This window comes from Miscanthus floridulus, chromosome 1 (assembly GCF_019320115.1).
Source record: "Miscanthus floridulus cultivar M001 chromosome 1, ASM1932011v1, whole genome shotgun sequence".
Taxonomy (NCBI): domain Eukaryota; kingdom Viridiplantae; phylum Streptophyta; class Magnoliopsida; order Poales; family Poaceae; genus Miscanthus; species Miscanthus floridulus.
The window spans coordinates 87,011,967-87,036,545 of NC_089580.1; the positions used below are offsets into that span (position 1 = coordinate 87,011,967).

The 24,579-nt window shown below is 55.4% G+C and overlaps 1 protein-coding gene across 1 annotated transcript; it reads right to left on the minus strand.

The window, feature by feature from the left end:
- Positions 1–80: 80 nt before the first annotated feature.
- Positions 81–24,438, minus strand: LOC136537198 (probable prolyl 4-hydroxylase 7). Its single transcript, XM_066529249.1, has 7 exons — positions 24,189–24,438; positions 24,031–24,088; positions 23,843–23,947; positions 1,546–1,603; positions 1,263–1,438; positions 1,069–1,129; positions 81–863 (listed from the first exon to the last, which is right to left on the minus strand). The coding sequence occupies exons 1-7, from the start codon at positions 24,317–24,319 to the stop codon at positions 553–555; spliced, it is 900 nt and encodes a 299-aa protein (XP_066385346.1). The 5' UTR covers positions 24,320–24,438; the 3' UTR covers positions 81–552.
- Positions 24,439–24,579: the final 141 nt, after the last annotated feature.

The window sequence follows — 24,579 nt, forward strand, 5'->3', positions numbered from 1 at the left end:
TACGTTTTGCAATTCAGTAGGCAACTGGAGCACAGCTCAACACATAAAAGGACACCAAACACCATTCATATACACACCACAAAGCAACTCGTTGCCCCACCCTCGTCCAACCTCCTATCTTAAGGAATGGAAAGCTTTCATTTCCCACAGGCCACAAGACAAGTTATCACGCCAAATGAAGGACGCAAGATTGCTCCAACCCTTGCCATTGATTAGATTGCTCGACTCAACAAGGTAACCCGTCCGCAATTTGAAACTTTGGACAAGACATGAGTTCTAGCTCTCACGATTCCTTCTTCCGGGTTGCACTTATACATGCTATACTCAGACCTTGTTTGGATGCATGTGTATTCAATTCAATCCTCAATCCTTATGTGTTGGAGTGGAATGGAATAGAACTTAGTTTAATTTCAATCTAATCCGCTTCAACACATGTGGATTGAGATAAATACATGCGCAGCCAAACAAGACCTCAATCGTTTCTAAACCCTGGTAATGGGAACAGCAACTGTGTAACACACCATGATACTTATCAGACAGCGGATTAATACCTTACTCTGCGCATACTTTGCAGCTCTTCCGGCAGAAGCCAGGAGCTTCCTTGGTCCCCACCATGTAGTTAGGGTTCTTGGCACACTCACCCACGGCGGCCCACTGGGGACAGAGGACATTGTCGTCCTCGCATCCATCAGAGGAACCCGGCTGCTTGACAGGGAGGTCAAACGACCTCACATGGATCCATTTAGTTGCGGACCACTTCTGGCCTTCGATGACGGGGCAGCTACCGTGCAAACTCTCAGAGTCTGTTGTTGCATCAGGGTGGAGACTGAAGAACAGCAAGGCATCACCCTTTACCGGTTTAACTGCACAAGGAAACCAGCAGCAGCTAGACATCAGAGTAAATATGTGGAAGGTACACGCATGATACAATGCAGAGCTATGAAAGCCACATCATATCAAATAAAAAGGGCCAAGGGCCATAGTCACATCGGGTAAGAACTGGTCAAGATGATATATAGCTTGCAGATCTGCACTGTAACTCGAGTTCTACCAGAAACACTGCTATACCTGCATATCCATTTCTTGCACAATCAGACCATGTGTCGTCCTTGGGTTGTAATAGCTTCCCCTGTGGAATGTTGGAGTTATTATTACAATTACAACTGGCGTTCTTGAGACATTTCACATCTGCATAAGAAAACTCCGTTCTTGGTATATAGCTTGCACATCTGCACTGTAACACAGGAAGGATAAGTAACTACCTCTGCATTGGGGAAGATGGTCTCTCCACCCTTCTCAACATTTGATAGGTACATGAGCACAGTGGCAATGCGATGGCCACCCAGGGCTTGATTATTTTTGTCATGGAAGTAGTCAAAGTGGGGTTCGTATTTCTCACCATTCTGGTAGTGCAATATCTGAATGGATTCACCATTCTCTGAGCATGCCAGAACCATAGAGTTAAGATTGTTGACAATTAAAAGGAAGGAAATACAAGCCTAAAAGGGTTTTGAGTAATTTATTTAATTGAAGTTTTCGAGGTACCTGGTGCAAGAAATGTCCAAGCAGATATCCTCTCCTCTATTCTAGTTACTACTTCATCCTGCCAAGTGAATATCTCAGTTAACATATCGTCATATACATAGGTAATTGTTGCCAGCAAAGACAGAGATCTTCTACACTACATTACTAATTCCAAATAAGCCATGACACCTCAAGGCTTCGTTTGGAAACTAGAACCCTGGGGCCTTCCATCTTTTTCCCTCGGGAGAGAAGGCCACGTGGGAAAAAAAACTATAGGCCATTTCACATCTGCATAAGAAAACTCCGTTGACAGGAGTCGTCAGCCGAACCCACCCACTTTCCCTAGGGCAAGCCTTGACCCCTCGAGCAACGCCTCCCTTAGCCCTGTGCATGGGTCGTCTAATCCACCCATCGAAAATCCAACCCAAACCGTGATAAGTATTGATAAATGACTTGGGTGGATATGGGTTATGACCCATTAGACCTTCAAAGTGCCGCAAACCCCGGAGAGAAGTGCTGCCACTGCTGGGTTGCTGGCACCTCCTTGCCTCCTCCAGCCATTGCCTCGGTGTCCACCAGTGCCTCCACCTCCGCCTCCACATCAAGATCCCCCTTGCTGACGACCCATGACTGTTGGTGCTGCTGTCACCCTCAAACACAGTGGAGACTGGAGACGCCTTCACCTCTTCCTCCGCATCCACTATGGCGTCTCGACCTTGTCTTCTTCCTCCAGAATCGCAACAATGTGGGTTCTCTACCCTATCCTATAGGGTTCCTATACTTTTCGCATCCTAGTTCTTGTAGATCTTCGAGAGAAGCATGGTGAAACTCGAAGATCATCTCCATGGTCATAGCATACTGCAACAAGCACGTCCTCCCCTGCTACCTAGAGCTGGGGCCTGGGGCAAGGTCAGGTCAGTTTATTTCTTGTTTGTTGCCAGTTTGAGCGATTCTTGGTCTATTAGTAATCTGAGTTTGTGAGTGAGATCCCAGTAATATATGAGTGATTCCTTCAAAGTGAAGTTTACCTTGTGATACTGCCCTGTATCATAGTTCTCAGATCTGAGGGGCGCTATGTTTGAGCGATTGAAATTCACTACGCTAGACAGTGGGAGGGACTGAATTTCAGAATATTCTGTGTGCAGCAAACAAAATGGCCCTACTATTATTGTGCATTACATGCATAGAGGATAAATTCATTGGACATCTCAGGTCAGAGACATTAGGTACAAAAATGACATTATATTAATTAAATATTTCATAGACAGTTGAAATGTATAAAGCTAGAGCATAGTATTTTTAAGTTGCACTGTAAAATATGTGGCTCAGCATAATCCATCATGTTTATAATATGCTATACGTGCTAGCCTAATAACAAGAATATATTGCGGGAGAGAATTCCCAATTGTGTGCATCCTATGGTCATCAAACTTTCAGACTTAGTCATTCACCATAACTTGCCCCCAAAATCTTTTGGTTCAGAACCAATATCATCAAACTTTCAGACTTAGACCTAGCACCAATTCATTACCTTACCATCACACTGATTCTATGCTAATGCCATATATGTCAGCTGAGTCTCTCAAGTAAGCCTAGTGGAGGTCTACCTTAAGTGCCAGTGTATGTAGAAAAGGTTTCGAGATTTGCACTCAGAATGAAGCAAGAGCATTTAGCCAAGTATCTTACTTCCAGAGAGTAATGTTCTATAATCCGTTTGGTCCCCTTTTTTTCACAATTCAACTTCTCCATTTGAAGGAACAGAAAATAAGCTTTATCCTTTAAAAGTGTATTTCTTGTACAAATGCATTAAATTAAAGATTAATCGATGAAGTATCTGTAAACCTTTATTCTAGTCCAACTGTTGCTGTCTTGTCAAAAATACAGAGTAACAAACTTTTCACTGGCCCATAGCCCTGAATGTTAGTCTGAATAACAAGTTGCCCATCCTCCTCTCTCCAAACACCTCAAGGTGATGATATCGCTAGAATCAAGTTATTTGTAACTAATGTGTGCTAGCTCAGTCATTAGCTGAAAGCCAGTGAACAATTTGACTAGCTTTTTCTTCCTAGATTAACTAGAAAACAATATGTCACAGATCCATTGCAGACACAATTACAGATTAGAAGCAAGAATTGTCTATAAAAGCAGGGTACCAAAGCTACATCTCCAATCAAATTTCACACAAGTTGATTGGCTAATAAAGGTGTCAACATAGTGTCTTTGCCTACTTTTGTTAGGTGCAGTAAGACAGAGCATGTCAATAGGGCAATCTCTAGTTTTTTTAAATTTTGTATGCACAACAAGGCAATCTCTTGCTGTTTAATTGCTTCAGCCATTGATATTATGATTTACATTTTCAGTTTGCACGAAATTAATATCTCAGAAGTTAATAGATGAAGATGTCAAATGGTGCTCAACATGCATCTCCTATTTTGATCAGCATGTAGAAGTCAATTACAATGCAGTTTATTGAATTTTTATTGATAGTGAACAAAGGTTGCTTGATATTAGATGGTATTTGGTTCAACTTTAACTCAAAGTAATATATGTGGATGTATGGATAGTGGAACTCCAACTTGTCCTGGGGCTGGGTGTGTTTTAACTCTGCGGTGGAGTGCAAGTACAAGTGAGAGGCAGGGTTGAACTGTGCACTATTATACTCGGAGTTAGGTAAACTTGTAACGGTGGTACTAATTTAAAATCTCAGTGGCCCTGTTATTCTTTTAAAATTTTCAGGACTTTTTTTTGAACCTAATACTTCTAATGCAGCTATAACCTAAATGGGTTGATACTCTCCTTAATTCTAGAGGTTAACAAACTAATTAAAAATCCAGTCATTCCATCTATATAAGGATGGGCTTGTACCTCTACTCGTTGATCAAGATCTATTTCATAGTTCCTAGTATCTCTCATCTATCCCTGCCATGTTGTGCCATCAGTCATCAGCAATTAACATACTGCTTTGGTTCAGGGCCATCTAACTAATACAGATGACACATGACAGAGTGTATGATGTTCTGAACCTAGAGGGATAGCTCAGGTTCAACTAGCAAGTCCTAAGCAATCACAGTAAGATGCATGAGAATGAATGGAATTAAGACATTGATGCCCATAGGTGGAACATGACTCAGCAACAGCTCGAACAGGTTTATCAAATGAGATGATAAATTGATAATGCACACATATAGGACTTGTTTGGCACAGCAACAACTCCAAGACTATTTGGAGCTGGCCAGTCCTAGATCCAAGAATATTTGGAGCTGGTCATTCCTAGCTCCAAGATTTTCTTGGAGCTGGAGCTGTGGACACACTAAAGGTTTTAGTTAAGCAATATTGTATTATTTTGGATTAAACACATCTGTCTAATCCCTCTATTTTATCCTGAAAACTCCAAACTCTAAATCCTGCATGGATGTCAGAGCAGGAGCTGTGTCAAACAGGGCCATATAGTAACCACATAAACTGTTAAACGAAACAACACATGTTGACCATGCATGTATGTGAAGGATGAGTGGATGACTGCGACCAATTCCTACACTAACAAAACCAAAACTTCATGGACAATTCAGACATTGAACCAGAACCCAATAAAGCCAATGTGCAAAACAAAGACAAAATGGCAACAAACAAACTACAGCAGAACAGTACATCATCCAAACATGGTATTCAAAATCTTACTGTCTAGTGCAAAGAGTTCAGCACATTAAACCCAAAGAATAAAGATGGCTGAAGAAATCTGACCCATGTCAACCATGGTCTGTTTTCCAGATTCAAGTCCATCCCTGCTTACATGCTATTTTCTCTATGGCTGTTATAACACAGGTTTGGAACAAACACCTTGTTCTGGACTGACAGTTGGATTCATGGCAAAAGGATCAGTGACCTTGCGCCCCAAGTTTTTGCATTGGTCTCATGTTTTCCAGATTCAAGTCCATCCCTGCTTACATGTTTTTTCCTCTATGGCTGTTATAACAGAGGTTTGGAACAAACACCTTGTTCTGGACTGACAGTTGGATTCATGGCAAAAGGATCAGTGACCTTGCGCCCCAAGTTTTTGCATTGGTCTCAAAGAGAAGAGCTAGCAGGACTGTACACTAGGCCCTCTCAAATAATTTGTGGGTCTCTGATATCCAAGGCACTCTAACCGTGGGAGTCATCTCAAATTTCTCTCTGTATGGGATTTGGTCAAGGATGTGATCCTGCAGCCCAGAGTCGCAGATTATCATATTTGGTGGTTATCTTCAAAGGGCCAATATTCAGCAAGGCCAGCTTACAAAAATCTCTTCCAGGGAACGAGTTCTTTTTGTCCTTATACTAGAATTTGGAAATCATGGGCTCCAGGAAAATATAAATTCTTCTTATGGTTGGTAGCTGCAGCCCAGAGTTGTCATATCTGGTGGTTATCTTCAAAGGGCCAATATTCAGCAAGGTCGGCTTACAAAAATCTCTTCCAGGGAACGAGTTCTTTTCGTCCTTACACTAGAATTTGGAAATCATTGGGCTCCAGGAAAATATAATTTCTTCTTATGGTTGGTAGCTCACGACTGGTGTCCGGTGTTAGACAGCAGACCTTTTGGCAAGAAGAGGGCTTCCTCATCCTGATAGATGTCCTCACTGTGATCAAGCTGAAGAATCTATCAACCACTTACTCCTGTCATGTGTTTTTGCAAGAGAATTCTGGTTCAAACTTCTACAAAGAGTTGGCCTGCAGTTCCTTGCCCCGCGGATCGGTGAGGAGTTATTTAATGATTGGTGGGAACGAATCTAAACGTTAGCCACCAGTTACAGAAAGGCTTCAACTCCCTTGTCATCCTTGGTGCTTAGACCTTGTGGATTCATTGTAATAAGCATTTGTTTGATGGAGTTTCTCCAGACTTGGCTAGAGCCTTACTGCTCGCTAGGGATGAGTTATTTTTGGGGTTTGGCCAGGGCTAGAGGTATCTCCCTCCTACCTCCTCGCCCTTGTGCTTGTGCCGGTGTAGTGTGTTTGCTTTGGTTGGGTCGTTTCATCCTTTGTCACAGGCGAGTCAGATTGTTAGTAGCAAGACTTTTGTGGTGTTGGTGTGTGTGTTTGTAAGGGCTCTCCAACCCCCCCCCCCCCCCCCCCCCCCCCCCCCCCCCCCGCTTTTTCCTTCTTAATATAATGATACGCAGCTCTCCTGCATGTTCGAGCAAAAAGAAAAGGAAAAAATATCCAGTCATCTTAACCCAAATATCAAGGGACAACACTCCTACCAAAACTCAAGTTTATTAAAGAGACAAGCCAAATTTTGTGTGGGGACATCAAGGGACACAACAATGTGTAATAAGAACCATTCCTAGGATGCCACCCGATAAAATTCAAGTTTCCTGCCATACGTTTAAGGTACAATGCCCCATTTGTGGAAAAATTATGAGAAGTGTATGATGCACTATTCTAAAAAACTGAAACTTAAAAAACATCACAGATGCAGTACAATGTTATGTTGTGTAGTCATGCAAAATTCATGGTTTTCTTTTTGGATCAACAGTGCGGCACCCACAGGGCACCAAGTGTGCACCCCATGAAAAAAAAGGGATACAAATTTAGTGAAGACGGAACCCAGTAAGAACAAATAATCCATTAGTGATTTTGTGTACATATGAGACAATATGGTCCTACGGTTCACATTTAAGATGCATATTTCAATCAAGTAATGTTACGAGCAATATAATTAAGCAACCAGTGAAACAAACAAGCCTTTAATAAAGAGAAATGAGTCAATTTTGTTGACCTTAATTCACAAAGTGTAAGATATAAAGAGGTCTAGTCAACTATAAATTAGTATGATATTTTGCTCTAGATAACTACAGGTACAGATGCTTAGAAACATCGGCGTTCAATGGATCACTGTATCTAAATATTAAAAAAAAAGTTAATCGTTGAATTTATTGATTATAGATAGTGAAACACAGCATGAAAATTGTGTATGAGCACCACAAGTAAAAAACAAACTTAGTCAGGCTAGCTACAGTATCTACAGAACCATAAAGAAACAATCAAACTTCACAAATGTCCACAAAAGAGCTATTATAGTAACAATTATTTAATTGCATGAAAGCATTAACCCATAGATCGCCACTGTTAAGTATTAAGTCTTAACCTAAGAACCATGTTGTCGGTGTTTCGGACCGGGGGGTCCTCAACCAACCAGTGAATTTGAACTGCGTGCCCCTAATCCTGGATGGTGATGCAAAGAGACACAGGGTTTATACTGGTTCAGGCAATCGATGCCCTACGTCCAGTTTGAGAGATCGATCTTATATTCCTTGCACCGAAGTGCTTGTAGTAGGGGGTTACAAGCTAGAGGAGAGAGGGAGCTAGTCCCAGGTCTCGGCAAGGTGTCATGTGGGCCGTTTGAGACGTTGCTCTCAGACGGCTGGGATGTGTGCGTGTTACAAGGTGTTCCTCTTTTTTTCCGTCCTCTCTAAGTGGCCCAAGTCCTCTCCTTTTATAGTTGAAGGGAGGATAAGGACAGTACATGTTGTTAACTATGCGGCGTCGTGCCAACAGGGGCGGCATGTCCGAGCCCTGTGGCCTGTTCCTGTGGCGGCGTGGTCGTTGGAGTGGTCCGTCCTTGGAGCACTGGGGCGGCGTGCTAGTCCCATCCGATCCTGTGCGTCGTGAGGGCCCTGGGACTGCCTCGGAGTGGGTGCAGCAGTGGACGTGCAAACCGCTGTGGACGGACTGTGCGCGAGGCCGAGGCTTGGTCGGTGCCGAGGCTGCACCGCAGTGGGGGGTCTCGGTGGGCACGAACCCCAAGATAGCCGAGACCTTGGTGCACAGTGCCGAGGCCCCGAGTGGGCGGCTGATGACTCGGGCCAAGTTGTCCGTGCGATGTTGTTTTCGAGGCGGGGATCGCCGGACACAGTGTAGTGTGGGCGCTGATCGTGGGCACAGCGTCAGAACACAGTGGCCAGTAACCCCCGCCGTGCCCTATCCCAGCCGGTATGGCGCTGATGCGACCTCAGGTCCCGTCGGCCATTCTGTGGCGTCGAGCCCTCGTCCGGCTGAGATTGCGGGAGTGGTTGAGGTATTAATGAGACGCGACGCGCTGTCGGGAGGGTTGGCCGAGGCAGGGGGGCGACGGGCCGCGGACGTACCGGCCTCGAGCGACACGGAGAATGAGGCCTCGCGCGAGACGGAGATCGGACTCCCTGCCGAGGCCTTGCGCGAGAGGCCTCGCGCGACACGGAGAATGAGGCCTCGCGCGAGACGGAGATCGGACTCCCTGCCGAGGCCTTGCGCGAGAGGCCTCGCGCGACACGGAGAATGCACCCCCTGCCGAGGCCTTCCGTGGGGAGCCTCGCGCGAGGCGGAGATCGTGTTCCCTGCCGAGGCCTCCCGTGGAGAGCCTCGCGCGAGACGGAGATTGCGTCAGGACGCCGAGACCTCCTGCGCGAGGCTCGAGGCGAGGCGGAGGGCTTGGTGGGCCCGGTCGTGGCGGGTGAGGGCCCACGGCTTACCTTCTAGCTTTGTTTTTTTATGGGACTTAAGCGACCCCTTTGATGTTCGCTCGGGGTACCCCGTTCTAAGGTACCCGACAGTAGCCCCCGAGCCTCTGGGGGAGTGCGTGCACTCTCCCTGAGGGTTTGCCGAGGCTTGGTTCATACCCGCTCCCGTAGGAATTGGGTTTTGTTACTTGAGGTTCCGGTGGGTGCGCGCGAGCGAACCCGCCGGTTGTAGCCCCCGAGGCCCTGGAGGAGTGGAGTTACTCCTCCAGGGGCTTTTTTTTATTTTCGCGTTTGAGCGAGTAGTTCTTATTGCATTTGCCGAGCCCATAAGCGCAAGTTCGGGTTGCGGGGGTCTCGGCGAGGCTGCAGGAAAAAGCCCTCTAGCCTCTGCACGGAGCGAGAGGTCCGTCAGGGGTCCCCCTGACTTTGGGTACGACCCTCACGCTTCCTTTTCGCTCGGAAGGAGGGGTGGAATGTGCCAGGCTACCCTCGATGGGTACGAGCGTGGGCACTTCCGGTGAGCTGTTAACGGGTGAGTCCGAGTGGAGGCCCGTACCCCGTTTGCTAGGGGACGGCTAGTGGTCCAGAGACGCACTCCAAGAGTACCAGAGGGTTTCTCTAGTGGGTGCCGAGGCCGTTCGCTGGGCCTCGGTGGCTCGGTGCCTCCCTACGGTGGGATCCCATTCGGAGACTTCCCTGCCGGTCTCGGACACGACTTAGGACGCCCCGAGCGATTGCTCGCTCGGGCCTCGGCCATTCGTAGGCTCGCCCCGAAGTCGTCCCTGACTCTGTTGCCCTGAGGCGGCTGTCGAAACCTCTTGGAGGCCCAACCTTCGAACCCCTGGACCGTAACGGGCTCTGTGCCCTTTTTCGTGTTTTTTAATGAAACCTCTAGCGTGGGCTTGGACCGTTTGTCTTTTGTCTTGGGTGCAAGAGGAGCCCCCGAGCCTCCGCCTGGAGCAAGAGGGCGGTCGGGGGTCCCCTGACTTTTTCATCCGACCCTCACATATCCTTTTCGTTCGGACGGAGGGTTTGTTTGCCGAGCCCATTCTGGTCTCGGCGAGGTTGCAGGAAGAGCCCCTAGCCTCTGCGTGGAGCGAGAGTGCCGTCGGGAGTTCCCCTGGCTTTTTATACGCCCCTCGCGCGTGAGGGTTTGTTTGCCGAGGCCCCTTTTGGGCGTGAGCCCAGGTTGTGGGGTCTCGGCGTATTTGCAGGAAGAGCCCCCTAGCCTCTGCACAGGGTGAGAGGGCCGTCAGGAGCTCCCCTGTCTTTTTGTACGACCCTCACACTTCCTTTTCGCTCGGAAGTAGGGTTTGTTTTGCCGAGCCCCTTTGAGTGCGAGCCGGGGTTGCTGGGTCTCAGCAAGGTTGCAGGAAGAGCCCCTTAGCCTCTGCATAGAGCGAGAAGGCCGTCGGGGGTTCCCCTGACTTTTTGTGCGACCCTCACGCTTCCTTTTCGCTCGGAAGGAGGGGTGGAATGTGCCTCGCTACTCTCGATGGGCACAAGCGGTGGCACTTCCGGTGAGCTGTTATCGGGTAGTCCGAGTGGAAGCCCGAACCCCGTTCGCTAGGGGACGGCTAGCGGTCCAGAGACACACTCCAAGAGTACCAGAGGATTTCTCTAGTGGGTGCCGAGGCCGTTCGCTGGGCCTCGGTGGCTCGGTGCCTCCCTATGGTGGGATCCCATTCGGAGACTTTCCTGCCGGTCTCGGACACGACTTTGGGCGTCCCAAGCGTTTCGCTTGCTTGGGCCTCGGCCCCGTATAGGCTCGCCCGCGGTCGTCCCTGACTCTGTTATCCTGGGGCGGCTGTCGAAACCCTTTGGGGCCCAGCCTTCGAACCCTTGGATCGTAATAGGCTCAGAGCATGGTTCCTTCATACGAAAGGAATAGGCCGCGGGGAATATCTTCCCTATTGGCTCGGCAACGGGTGGCGCGCCTTTTGAGGCGGTTTCATGGGGAGGCGAAACAACGCCGGCTGCCGTAGTGGCCGAGCGTGACGTGGTGGATGGGACGTAACTGTCCTCGCATTTAATGCGGGAGACGTGGGCGCGTGGGCCGGCGAAATCGGCTCGTGGTTAACTGCGCCGAATCGGGGGGAAAACCTCCCCGATTTCGTCACCCGTTCGTTTCGCCTCCTCCCTGCATAAATACCCGAAGTGTCTCGCCCCTCCTCGTCTTACGTTGCCTGCATTAGCACCGCCTCCGTCGAGCCGTCGCTAGAGCAGCGGGTGCCGGGAAGAAGAGGAGAGAAGAGCGAGCCTAAGGAGAAAGCGAGAAAAAAACGAGAGCGTGGGAGAGAGAAAAAACTCACCGCCACACCCGATTCCTCCATCGCACTCATGGCCGACGACATCGTCGTTGTCGAGGCGGACCCCTGGGATCCGTCGGACGTCACCGAGATGCTTCAGTCGCTTGTCGACGGTGGACTCCTTCGCCCGGTGACAGACCCCACCAGGCCAGAGTGGATTGCTCCGTACGGCGAGCCAGAGCCGAGGCCTCGCGACGGCTACGTCGTGAGCTTCGTCTCCTTTCATGAGCGCGGCCTCGGCGTCCCGGCGGACCGGTTCATGCGGGCGCTCCCGCACTACTACGGCGTGGAGCTCCACAACTTCAATCCCAACTCCATCGCTCAGGCGGCTATCTTTGTTGCCGTCTGCGAGGGGTATTTGGGGATTGCTCCCCATTGGGAGTTGTGGCTCCACCTATTTCGGGCGGGGCATACTACCAAGCCGACGGACACGTCGGGTAAGAGGAAGGCGACGAGGGCCGGCGGCTGCACTCTCCAAGTGCGTCAGGACCGCCTGCACCTCTACATCCCGGCCCAACTCGCGTCCTCCAATTGTCGGTGGTACACGAGTTGGTTCTACCTCCGCAACGACGACGGAGGACTTCCCCCCTACACTGGGCGGATTGTGGGGAGTTGCCCGGAGAGATGGAAGTACGACGTCCCGAAGGACGACCAGCCCAAGCTGCAGCCGCTTCTGGAGGGGCTGGCGAGGCTGCGGGGCCACGGTCTCACCGTGGCTGTGGTCGTGGCCGCCTTCCACCGCCGGAGGGTGCTGCCGCTGATGGCTCGGCGCCGGCGGCTGTTCGAGATGAAGTCGGGTGAGCCCATTGAGGGCACCCGGATGTCCTCCTCTGCCCTTTCCGACGAGGAAATTCTTCGTCGGGTGGGGGAGACGGTAGAGGCGAAGCTGAAGGGCGGCAACTTGACCCCTATCGCGATGCGGCCGTCGCGGGGGTTCCTCTCGCTGGTAAGCCGTGTGCCGCTGTAGCCTCCGAGCCTCCTCAATCTCCCCTTACCCCTTGTTTCCTTATGCACGTCCGTCGTTCCTGTAGGGGATGAGGGACGTGCGTTCCTCTCCGCCGCCGGTCCCCGAGTACGCGAGGCGGCGGGCGATCAACCGCGCGCATGCCGATGCGCAGAAAAAGCGGAAAGACGCCAAGGCGGCGAAGCGCACGAAGCAAATCCTTGCGCGCGAGGAGCTGGATAAGCGCCGCCGCCAACAACGGAAGGATGGTCTCCCGTTGGAGGAATCCCCGTCGACGCCGCTGTCGACGGAGGCCTCGGACGGGGATGACTGGGGCGAGGTGGGGCGAGGTCCCCTGGACCACCTTCCTGACGTCGTGGAGGTGGCGCTCGGGGCGTCGGCAAGTAGCCCGGCACCCCCGGGAGGGGGAGGAGAACCGGACCCAGGGCCGGCGGTTGCCCGCTCCGGGGCCGAGGCCGACATGCCCGAGGCGCGGGCGTTAGGCAAACGCGCCGTCAGCCCGGTAGGCTCGGCGGCCGTGGTGGAGCAGGTGGCGGTGGAGGCGACGTCACCGCCCCCGCAGAGGACCGAAGGGGCGCCGGGGTCTATTGAGGACCGACCGGCGCCAATGGATATGGAGGCGACGCCTCTGCCGCCGCCCTCCGCCGTTGCGGACGAGGTTTGCCGTGGCGAAGCGGCTGCCGCCCCGTTCAAGGTAAGTGTATTTTTGGCAGGGTCATAGTGCCTTCCGTTCGCTTTTTTGGTCTCGCGCTGATCCTGTAGGTTATTTTTCCTTAGTCGGAAGCGGCCTTCGGACGAGCTCCCCTTGGCGCCCCTTAAGGCGCTTAAGGCGAGCCCCGGCTCCTCCGCCCACTGGGTGGCGGAGGCACAAGCCGCTATCCAACGCGGCGCGGCGTCGGCGGGGGTCGACCCGAAGGAGCCGGCCGCCCAGGGAGGGGCTGCCGAGGCGGCCCCTACACAGACGAGGAAGGGAGCGCTTCCGCCCCGCGGGGGCGAGGCTCACGAGTCGGATGGGGCAGGCGTGCCCTTGGTTGCCGAGGCCCCCGGGGTCTTCGAGGCTGAGGCGACGGAGGACAGGGTGCCCAAAACCGCCGAGACCGCAGTGGCCGCGGTCGGTGTTTCTGCGTCCTCCGAGGCCACGATGGCGGAGGCTGGAGCCTCCGAGGCCACCAATGCCGCCGTAATGGCGGCGAGGCCATCTGCCCAGGAGGCGGAGATGAAGGCGGCGGAGGCCTCGGAGGCGCCCTTGGTTCAGGGGTCGCCATTGTTGCGAGAGAGCGCCCGGGAGGCGGAGGTCTATCCGATCTCCTCCGACGATACTTCCCGGGCGCGGGAGGTGGTCGACGCCGAGGATGCCGGTGCCGTGGAACAGCCGGCGCCGGTCTTGGACGAGGGAAACTCGGCCCTCGTGCGGGCGCGACTCGAGCCTCGCGGGTGGGATCACCCGTGGGTACTGTGGCGGAGCCGGGACGACCCTAAGGGGGAGCCTCTGTTCGCCCTTGAGGACGCAACCGAGGGCGGGCGCTGGGGCACCTTCGAGCAATACCGCCAGCTGGCAGAGCGGTCGCTACGGACGGCCCTGTCCGTGGTGGCCGACGAACTGCCCGGAGTCGCCCAGGTTCGCGTTTTCCTTTCTCGCGCGACGTTATCCTTTTCTGGTTTTGTTGCAATTAATGACCCATGTTCTGCTTCCCCAAGAGCTCGAGACCCGGTCCCTTGGGAAGTCGGTCTTTCTCCGGCGGGAGAGGGGCGTCTGGGACCAGCTTCAGCGGTAGAAGGGCCTTCTTGCTGGCGCCAACGAGCTCCTGTCGGCGCGGAGCGCGGAGGTAGAGGACCTCCGCCTTCGTTGTGCCAACGCGAAGGTCGAGGCGGCCACGGCCCAGACGCAGCTCGCCCCTCTGGCGGCGCGGGTGAAGGAGTTGGAGGAGGAGCTCACCCGCGCAGCCCGCGATCGGGATGCCTTCAGGGGCCGAGCCGTTGAAGCTACGGCCTCGGCCGCGGCTCTCGCGGGGCAGCTGGGGGCGGAACAGGGGTCGCACCAGTTGACGAAAGGTGCCTTGGATGAGGCCCTTGCTGCAGCTGAGGCCTCGCGAACCGAGGCTGTGGTTTGGAGGGGGCGGTTGAGGGTGAGTTTTTCTCCCCTCCTTTTGTTTTCTTTTCCTTATGTTCGCTCCCTAACTCCCTTGTGCAACGCAGAGCTGGGGAGTGAAGCTTCCAGGGCGGCCGAGGCTTCTCGGGTCGAGGCCCAGCGCTTGGAGGAGGCCGAGGCTTCCCGGGCCGAGGCCCTGCGCTGGAAGGAGAAAGCCGAGACCTGTCAGGTCGAGACCCGACGCTGGGAGCAGAAGGCCAAGGGTGAGTTCCGTGGGCTTCCGCCCCTAACTTAGGTTGTTTTTTCCCTCACTCGACCTCATTCCATTTTCCGCGGTGCAGAGTCAGAGGCGGAGGTTACTCGGGCCGCCGAGGCTTCCAGCACGGTGCAGACAGTGCTCGAGACCGAGATCGGGGAGCACGAGGCGCTGAAGCGTGCTGCCCTTTCCGCCTGCGAGGCCCTGGAGGTTGAAGGGGTTCAGTCAGGCAGCTCCCTGGGGAGCCGTTTGATCGCGCTGAGCAACCAGATGCGCGAGCGACTCCGAGGAGCGCTGCACACGGGTGTCAAGCGCGCGCTGGCCGTCATCTCTTCTCACTACGTCGGCGTCGACCTCCCGGCCATCAGTGATGGGTATGTCCTGCCTGATGATGACGAGGAGGCTGACGCGGCGGTCACGAAGCTGATGGAGGCGGCGGAAGGCCCTAGCACGGCGCTGGCGACGCTCTTTGAAGAGGTGGTTCCGCCCCTACCACCCGCCGGTGTTGAAGGCCCTGAGCCTTGATCTGGGCCCCAGGGGCTTATGTAAAAATAGAGTATGAGGCCTTTATTTCTGAAGTATTTGTGTTTCTTAGTTGTTTTTCTTATGTTTCCGAGCCTCTGCCCTCTGTTGCTCCTGATCAGATTTTGTTTGCAAAACACCCATTTGGGGCCTAAGCCGTCCCTTGGGCGAGAGGTAGTGAGGGAGTGCCGTAGCCCGGAGGCGTAGGCCGTCTCGCGGCTCTACCGGCCTCTTGCTTAGGAAACAGACCTTGGTACGAGGAGTTTTTACAACTGATTCGTTAGAGCCTGCTAGAGTCTTGGCGTAGGATTTTTTGCGAAAAACAACTGAAGAATGGTGCGTGGGACCTAGGGGGGAGTCCCCCATCTAGCCCCCGAAGGAGGCTTGGTTCTGCCGAGGCAGAGCCGAGTCTCCCTTGCCGTGTTACCGAATTGCCGAGACCTACGATGGGCTCGGGGGGTTTCTCGAAAAATTAGACCAAGTAAAGAACGCTTTTTAATTGTATTTCGAGAAACGACATACAATGCTTGGAAATTTAGGGATAAAAGCGACGTAGCTGTTCTATGTTCCAAGCGTTGGTGAAGACTTCGCCCTTCTCGTTGGCCAGCTTGTAGGTCCCGGGCTTCAGTACTTGGGCGATGATGTACGGTCCTTCCCATGGCGGGGTCAGCTTGTGGCGGCCCTTGTTGCTCTGTGCTAGCCTCAACACCAGGTCGCCTACCTTCAAGTCTCGGCCTCGGACGCGTCGGGCCTGATAGCGCCGTAGGCTCTGCTGGTATTTGGCCGAGTGTAGTAGCGCGACGTCTCGGGCTTCCTCCAGTTGATCGAGGGCGTCCTCTCGGGTGGTGCGGTTACTTTGTTCGTTATAGGCTTGTAGCCTCGGGGAACCATATTCCAAGTCGGTGGGGAGGATGGCCTCAGCCCCATAGACCAGGAAGAAAGACGTGAACCCCGTGGCTCGGCTTGGAGTGTTCCTCAGGCTCCAGATGACTGATGGGAGTTCGGCGAGCCATTTTTTGTCAAACTTTTTCAACCGGTTGTGAATCCTTGGATTGAGGCCTTGTAGGATCATGCCGTTGGCACGCTCTACTTGGCCGTTGGTCCTTGGGTGTCCTACGGCCGACCAGGCCACACGGATGTGGTGGTCGTCGCAAAACGTCAGGAACTTTTTGCCGGTGAACTGCGTCCCGTTGTCGGTGATGATGGTGTTGGGGACCCAAAACCTGTGGATAATGTCAGTGAAGAACAGCACCGCCTGCTCGGATTTGATTCGATTGATCGGACGAGCCTCGATCCATTTGGAGAACTTGTCGATTGATACCAGTAGATGGGTGTAGCCCCCGGGGGCCTTTTGCAGAGGCCCGACCATGTCGAGCCCCCACACGGCGAACGGCCATGTGATGGGGATGGTTTGCAGGGCCAGGGCCGGGAGATGTGTCTGCCGAGCATAGTACTGGCATCCTTCGCAGGAGCGTACTAGCTTGGTAGCGTCGGCGACCGCCGTCGGCCAGTAGAACCCTTGGCGGAAAGCGTTCCCTACGAGCGTCCGAGGCGCCGCATGGTGCCCGCAGGCGCCTGCGTGCAAGTCCCAAAGCAGGGCTTGGCCCGCCCCGGCAGTGATACATCGTTGGAGGACACCTGAGGGACTTCGCCTGTACAATTCGTCATTGTAGAGGGCGTAGGTCTTGGCTCGGCGCGCAAGCCGTTGCGCTTCGGTTCTGTCGACAGGAAGCTCCCCCCGATCAAGCCAATCGAGGAACGGGACTCGCCAATCCGCGTCCTGGTCAGTCTGCGGAGGCTCGGTGTTGACTTCCATGACCTCGGGCTCGGTCGAGGGGGTCTCGGCAGCAGAGGGGGCGTCGAGCTTTGCCGTGGGTTCCACAGGTGGGCCCTCCTCTGTTGTCGAGGTGTAGCCAATGGAAGGTTTGTGGAGGTCTCTAGCGAAGACGTTTGGGGGGACCGGGGCCCGTGCCGAGGCTATCTTTGCCAGCTCGTCGGCGGCCTCGTTGTACTTCCGCGCGACGTGATTTAGTTCGAGACCGTCGAACTTGTCTTCTAAGCGTCGTACCAACTTGCAGTAAGCCTCCATTTTGGGGTCGAGGCAATTTGACTCCATCACTTGATCTATGACGAGTCGCGAGTCGCCTCGGACGTCGAGGCGCCGTGCCCCAAGTTCGATGGCGACTTGTAAGCCGTTGATGAGGGCCTCGTACTCTGCCACGTTGTTGGAGGCGGCGAAGTGGAGCCGCACCATGTAGCGCATGTGTACTCTGAGGGGCGAGATGAACAGCAGGCCCGCGCCTACCCCGGTTTTCATCAGGGATCCGTCGAAGTACAGGGTCCAGCACTCCGTCTGAGTTTGAGCCGGTGGCAGTTGGGTGTCTGTCCACTCGACCACGAAATCGGCCAAGACCTGAGACTTGATCGCTTTCCGAGGCACAAAAGTCAAGGTTTCCCCAATAAGCTCGACAGCCCACTTGGCTATCCTGGCTGAGGCCTCCCGGTTATGAACTATCTCCCCCAGGGGAAAAGATGATACCACAGTCACTGGGTGAGACTCGAAGTAGTGACGCAGTTTGCGCCGGGCCAGGACCACGGCGTAGACCAGCTTCTGGATGTGGGGGTAGCGTGCTTTGGTCTTGAAGAGCACCTCGCTGATGAAATAAACAGGTCGTTGGGTGGGCAGAGTATGCTCCTCTTCCTGCCTCTCTACCACTACGGCGGCGCTGACCACTTGGGTCGTTGCGGCGACGTAGAATAAGAGGGCCTCGTCCCTGGCCGGGGGTACCAGGACGGGAGAATTTGTGAGCAGCCTCTTGAGTCTGTCGAGGGCTTCTTCGGCCTCGGGGGTCCAGGAAAAACGCTCGGATTTTCTCAAGAGTCGGTATAGAGGCAAACCTTTTTCGCCGAGGCGCGAGATGAAGCGGCTCAGGGCCGCAAGGCATCCCATGACCCTCTGTACTCCCTTGAGGTCTCTGATTGGTCCCATGCAGGTTACGACCGAGACCTTCTCTGGGTTGACTTCAATGCCGCGTTCCGAGACTATGAATCCCAAGAGCATGCCTCGGGGGACCCCGAACACACACTTCTCGGGATTGAGCTTGATGCCCTTCTCTCTAAGGCATTTGAAGGTTATCCTCAAGTCGTCGACGAGATCCTCGGCCTTTCTAGTCTTGACCACGATGTCGTCTACGTAGGCCTCGACGGTCCGCCCAATGTTGTCGCCAAAGACCTGGGTCATGCACCGCTGGTACGTGGCACCTGCGTTTCTGAGGCCGAAAGGCATAGTCACGTAGCAGTACATGCCGAATGGTGTGATGAAAGAAGTCGCAAGCTGGTCTGACTCTTTCATCTTGATTTGATGGTAAACAGAATACGCATCAAGGAAAGACAGGGTCTCACACCCTGCAGTGGAATCAACGATTTGATCGATTCGAGTAATGGAAAGGGGACTTTTGGACAGGCTTTGTTCAAACCGGTGTAGTCCACGCACATCCTCCATTTTCCATTTTTCTTCTTGACTAACACGGGGTTAGCCAACCACTCTGGGTGGGACACTTCTTTGATGAATCCGGCCGCCAAGAGTTTCTGTATCTCCTCACCGATGGCCCTACGCTTTTCCTCGTCAAAGCGGCGCAGGCGTTGCCTCGCCGGCCTAGATCCGGCCCGGATGTCCAGGGCGTGCTCGGCGACCTCCCTCGGTATGCCCGGCATGTCCGAGGGACTCCATGCAAATATGTCGGCGTTTGCACGGAGAAAGTCGACGAGCACGGCTTCTTATTTGATGTCGAGGGTGGCGCTGATCCTCAGCGCTCGGTCGTCGGGGCAGGCGGGGTCGACCGGGACGAGTTTGATGGCTTCCGCGGGCTCGAACGCCCCCGCGCGACGCTTGGAGTCAGGCGCCTCGCCACTAAGTTGGTCGAGGTGGGCGATGAGGGTCTCGGCCTCCACAAGAGCCTCGGCGTACTCGATGCACTCAACGTCGCAGTCGTATGCATGTTCGTACGTGTACTCAATCGTGATGATACCGCTAGGGCCTGGCATCTTGAGCTTGAGGTAGGTATAGTTGGGGACTGCCATGAATTTGGCGTAGCACGGCCGCCCCAGGATGGCTGGTAGGCTCCCCCGAACCCGACTACCTCGAAGGTAAGGACTTCCTTGCGGTAGTTGGAGGGAGTGCCGAAACAGACGGGAAGGTCGATGCGCCCGATGGGTCGCGTGCGCTTCCCTGGCACGATGCCGTGGAAGGGGGCGACGTCGCCTTGGAGCCTCGACCGGTCGATCTCCAAGAGCTCCAGGGTGTTGACGTAGAGGATGTTGAGGCCGCTGCCTCCGTCCATCAACACCTTGGAGAGTCGGGTGTTGCCGATGATCGAGTCGACAACCAGTGGGTACTGCCCGGGATTCGGAACATGGTCAGGGTGGTCATCTCGATCGAAGGTGGTCGCCTCTCGAGACCAGTCGAGGTACTGGGGGGTGGCCACCTTGATCGAGAAGGCTTCTCGGTGTTCCCTCTTGCGCTGCCGCGCCGTAAGGCACGCCGAGGGCCCACCGAAGATCATGAAGGCGTTGCGTACCTCGGGGAACCCGTCGTCCTTGTCTTCGTCCCGTTCGCCGGTGCCCTTCTGCTTGGCGTCGTCGTCGGGGAGCCCGAGCCTGGCGTAGTAACGTCGCAGCATGGAGCAATCCTCGAGGGCGTGCTTGACCGGGCCTTGGTGATAAGGGCATGGTTTCTTGAGCATGTCGTCGAAAGGCCTAGGGCCTCTGGGGCCTCGGGGATTCTTGCGTTCTGCGGCCCCGACTAGATCGGCCTCCAGGACCTCCTGCTTCCCTAGGCGCCCCTTTTTCTTTCTCTTGGGGAGGTGGGAGGCCGAGGCCTTGGGGGCCTCGTCCCTCCGTTTTCCCTTGGAGTCGCTGTCGGGGAAGATGGCTCCGACAGCCTCCTCGCCCGAGGCGAAGTTGGTGGCAATGTCGAGGAGCGCAGCAGCGGAGCGTGGTACGTTCCGACCTAACTCTCGAACCAGGTCTCGGCAGGTGGTGCCGGAGAGGAAAGCCTGGACGATCTCCGAGTCGCCGACGCTGGGCAACTCGGTGCACTGTTTGGAGAAGCGCCGGATGAAGTCTCGGAGAGACTCGTCCGGCTTCTGGTGACAGCTTTTAAGGTCCCAGGAATTCCCAGGGCGCACGTATGTGCCTTGGAAGTTCCCGACGAAGATCCTAACCAAGTCGCGCCAGTCGTGGATTTGTGAGGGAGGAAGGTGCTCGAGCCAGACTCGCGCTGAGTCTTACAAGAGCAAGGGAAGGTTGCGGATGATGAGCAGGTCATCATCCGCGCCACCTAGCTGGCAGGCCAGGCGGTAATCGGCAAGCCAGAGTTCGGGGTTGGTCTCGCCGCTATATTTCGCGAGATTGACTGGTTGCCGAAACCGGGCCGGGAAAAGGGCAGCGCGGATGGCCCTGCTGAAGACCCGAGGGCCTGGCGGTTCAGGAGAAGGACTGCGGTCCTCCTCGCTGTCGTAGCGACCGCCTCGGTGTGGGTGGTAGCCCCGAGCGGGCCCCTCGTTGTCGTGGCGTCGTCGCCTGCTGACCACCTCATGGTCTCCCTGCACCTCGCGTCGATTGCCGAGGCGGTCCAGAAGCACGGGGACCATGTGGGCTATCGGCGCTCGAGCGGGCTCGGGACGAGCCGGGGCTTCCTTGTCCTGCCGAGGCGGTGCCGCGGGCAGGTTCGAGACGCCCCCGTGCCGTCGGGAGGCGGAACTCTCGGCCTGCTGAACCGCGGCGGTCTCTAGGAGATCCCGGAGCTCGCCGCGGACCCGCCGCCCCTCCGTGGTAGAAGGCTCGGGCATTGCGCGGACCAGCATTGCCGCAGCCGCGACGTTCTGGCTAGCGCGATTGAAGACTAGGGGTTGCTCACTCCCTTCGTCGTCATGGATGCGGTGATGCACATCGCGGGCCCTCCGTCGGGCTCCCCCGCCTTCGCCGCGACCTCGCTGTTCCTGTTCGAGAGTGTCTCCAAGCTGCTGCATAAGAAGTTGGTCTTGTTCGACCTTGGCCTGGAGCTCACGGAGTTGTTCCAGGTCTGGGCGTTGAGGTCGCTCAAGGGCGGGGATCTTGTTTCGTGCGGCCGGCAGGACAATGCGTGGAGGTGTGGCGGCGCCTGTACCTGGGCGAAGCGGGGAACGGCTACCTGCCCCCTCGTCCTCTTCGCCCGCCCTTGGCATCCCGAGCCCGACGTGAAAACACTCGCGAGTGGGGTTGTAGGTACCCTCATCGTCGGTGACGGAGTAGCCGAAGCAGTAGTCGCTTGCGGCCAAGAACTGGCGCATAGCCCCAGGGTCGTGGAGTCCGGAGAAATCCACTCTGGGCCATGCCTCATCCACCTCCGAGGAGTCGGCGTGGGTGCTCAGGTCGAGAGCGAAGCGCTGGCGGCGTTCTGAGGGATCCTTGTGAGCGGCAGCGTAAGCGTAGGCGTAAGAGGCGGCGGCATTTTTCAACCCAAAGGGGTATGGGGATGGTGCCGTCGCCAGACTCTGCTCCGCCGGGATCGGCTCCTCAGGGAGTGGTGTAGCGGAGCTTGATGACTGGGTATCGCCGCGTGTCACCGGCGATTTTCCTTTGTCCAAGCTCAGGCTAGACAGGTCCACAGCCAGGGACCCTATGCCAACAGCTGGTCGTAGGATATCGGCGGGGAGCGACGTGCCACCCCGGATTCGCGTAGCGTCGGGGTGGTCTTGCTCGCGTCGTGCCTGGCGAGCGCGGCGAGAGCGGCCGCCCGGACGCCGCCTGCGCCTGGGCTGCCGGTGCGTGACTTCATCGTCGGTTTGTGGGGCTCGAGGAGTGAGGAGTACCATGTCGTACTCATGCCCTAGAGACATGAACTCTAGGCTCCCAAACCAAACTACCGTGCCAAGGCGCAATGGTTGTACGGGGTCTGCCATCCGGGACTTGCTGGGATGACGAAACTGACACGCAGAAGCCCCTACCTGGCGCGCCAACTGTCGGTGTTTCGGACCGGGGGTCCTCAACCAACCAGTGAATTTGAATTGCATGCCCCTAATCCCGGATGGTGATGCAAAGAGACACAAGGTTTATACTGGTTCAGGCAATCGATGCCCTACGTCCAGTTTGAGAGATCGATCTTGTATTCCTTGCACCGAAGTGCTTGTAGTAGGGGGTTACAAGCTAGGGGAGAGAGGGAGCTAGTCCCAGATCTCGGCAAGGTGTCGTGTGGGCCGTTTGAGACGTTGCTCTCAGACGGCTGGGATGTGTGCGTGTTACAAGGTGTTCCTCTTTTTTTTCGTCCTCTCTAAGTGGCCCAAGTCCTCTCCTTTTATAGTTGAAGGGAGGATAAGGACAGTACATGTTGTTAACTATGCGGCGTCGTGCCAACAGGGGCGGCATGTCCGAGCCCAGTGGCCTGTTCCTGTGGCGGCGTGGTCGTCGGAGTGGTCCATCCTTGGAGCACTGGGGCGGCGTGCTAGTCCCATCCGATCCTGTGCGTCGTGAGGGCCCTGGGACTGCCTCGGAGTGGGTGCAGCGGTGGACGTGCAAACCGCTGTGGACGGACTGTGCGCGAGGCCGAGGCTTGGTCGGTGCCGAGGCTGCACCGCAGTGGGGGGTCTCGGTGGGCACGAACCCCAAGATAGCCGAGACCTTGGTGCACAGTGCCGAGGCCCCGAGTGGGCGGCTGATGACCCGGGCCAAGTTGTCCGTGCGATGTTGTTTTCGAGGCGGGGATCGCCGGACACAGTGTAGTGTGGGCGCTGATCGTGGGCACAGCGTCAGAACACAGTGGCCGGTAACCCCCGCCGTGCCCTGTCCCAGCCGGTATGGCGCTGATGCGACCTCAGGTCCCGTCGGCCATTCTGTGGCGTCGAGCCCTCGTCCGGCTGAGATTGCGGGAGTGGTTGAGGTATTAATGAGACGCGACGCGCTGTCGGGAGGGTTGGCCGAGGCAGGGGGGCGACGGGCCGCGGACGTACCGGCCTCGAGCGACACGGAGAATGAGGCCTCGCGCGAGACGGAGATCGGACTCCCTGCCGAGGCCTTGCGCGAGAGGCCTCACGCGACACGGAGAATGAGGCCTCGCGCGAGACGGAGATCGGACTCCCTGCCGAGGCCTTGCGCGAGAGGCCTCGCGCGACACGGAGAATGCACCCCCTGCCGAGGCCTTCCGTGGGGAGCCTCGCGCGAGGCGGAGATCGTGTTCCCTGCCGAGGCCTCCCGTGGAGAGCCTCGCGCGAGGCGGAGATTGCGTCAGGACGCCGAGACCTCCTGCGCGAGGCTCGAGGCGAGGCGGAGGGCTTGGTGGGCCCGGTCGTGGCGGGTGAGGGGCCCACGGCTTGCCTTCTAGCTTTGTTTTTTTATGGGACTTAAGCGACCCCTTTGATGTTCGCTCGGGGTACCCCGTTCTAAGGTACCCGACACATGTAGAACAATCAGTAATTCAAGGAGCAAATAAATTTCCCTCTTATTTCGGGATTGCAATACCCAAAGTAAGTTTCAATTGTTGCTTAACAGTTTAACCAATGTGGCAATGTCAATTGCTTGTGGAGACCACCATGAATGTACAAGCATTACCTTCGATTACTTCATACACAGGCAAAGAATCTACATGATACTCCTTTCCATATCCGAACCATTCGAATCCAGAAGATGACAATGGAAAGAAAGTGAAATCGATTGGAGTGCCATCTGCTCACCTGCTTCTTCTCCAGGAACATGCCGGAGCTGGTGCGCACCTCACTCTGGACGCTCTTACCGGACTCGTTGTCCGCTACCATAGACTTCTCCAGCTTGTCCTTGGCCTTTCAACCAATCAAACGCCGAATCAATCAACCAATGAACCAACCAAACCAGACATCACAAGGTACCCGCCTCCGGCACTCACCAGCGTGATGAGGTGGTCGCACTCCGCATCCGACAGGAAACCCTTGTGCAGGAACGCCCTAATAGCCACACGAAATCACACAGCCGTCAGACTCCCGCACGACCTAGGGTTTTGGGGGAAGGAGAGAGCGGAGGGTAGGAGGGAGATCAGATCGTCACCTGGGGCGCCACGAGAGTTGGACCACGCGGGAGGGGTCGAAGGAACCAGTGCCCCGGCTCGCCGCAGAGGCGCAGCCGGCTAGGAGGAGCGCGAGCACCGCGGCGAGGAGGAGGCGGCGGCAGAAATCCATGGCGCGGCGAGATGGGAAGGCGACTAGCGGTGTAGCACTTGAACTGGGGAAGAAGAAGCGGTGTGCGTGGAGTTAACCGTCCAGGAGCCGAGGCGATGTTAGACTGCCACTGACAGCGGGCCCGGCAATACGTGGACCCCGAGCGAAGAATGGAGGGGGTGGACCTGGTGAGGGAAGAATGCCAAAGTCGCTCTCTGGAAGTTTCCTGGCGTGTCGCTTGCTGCACTCTGGAAGCCGGTGACGTCATTTTCGGGCGTAAG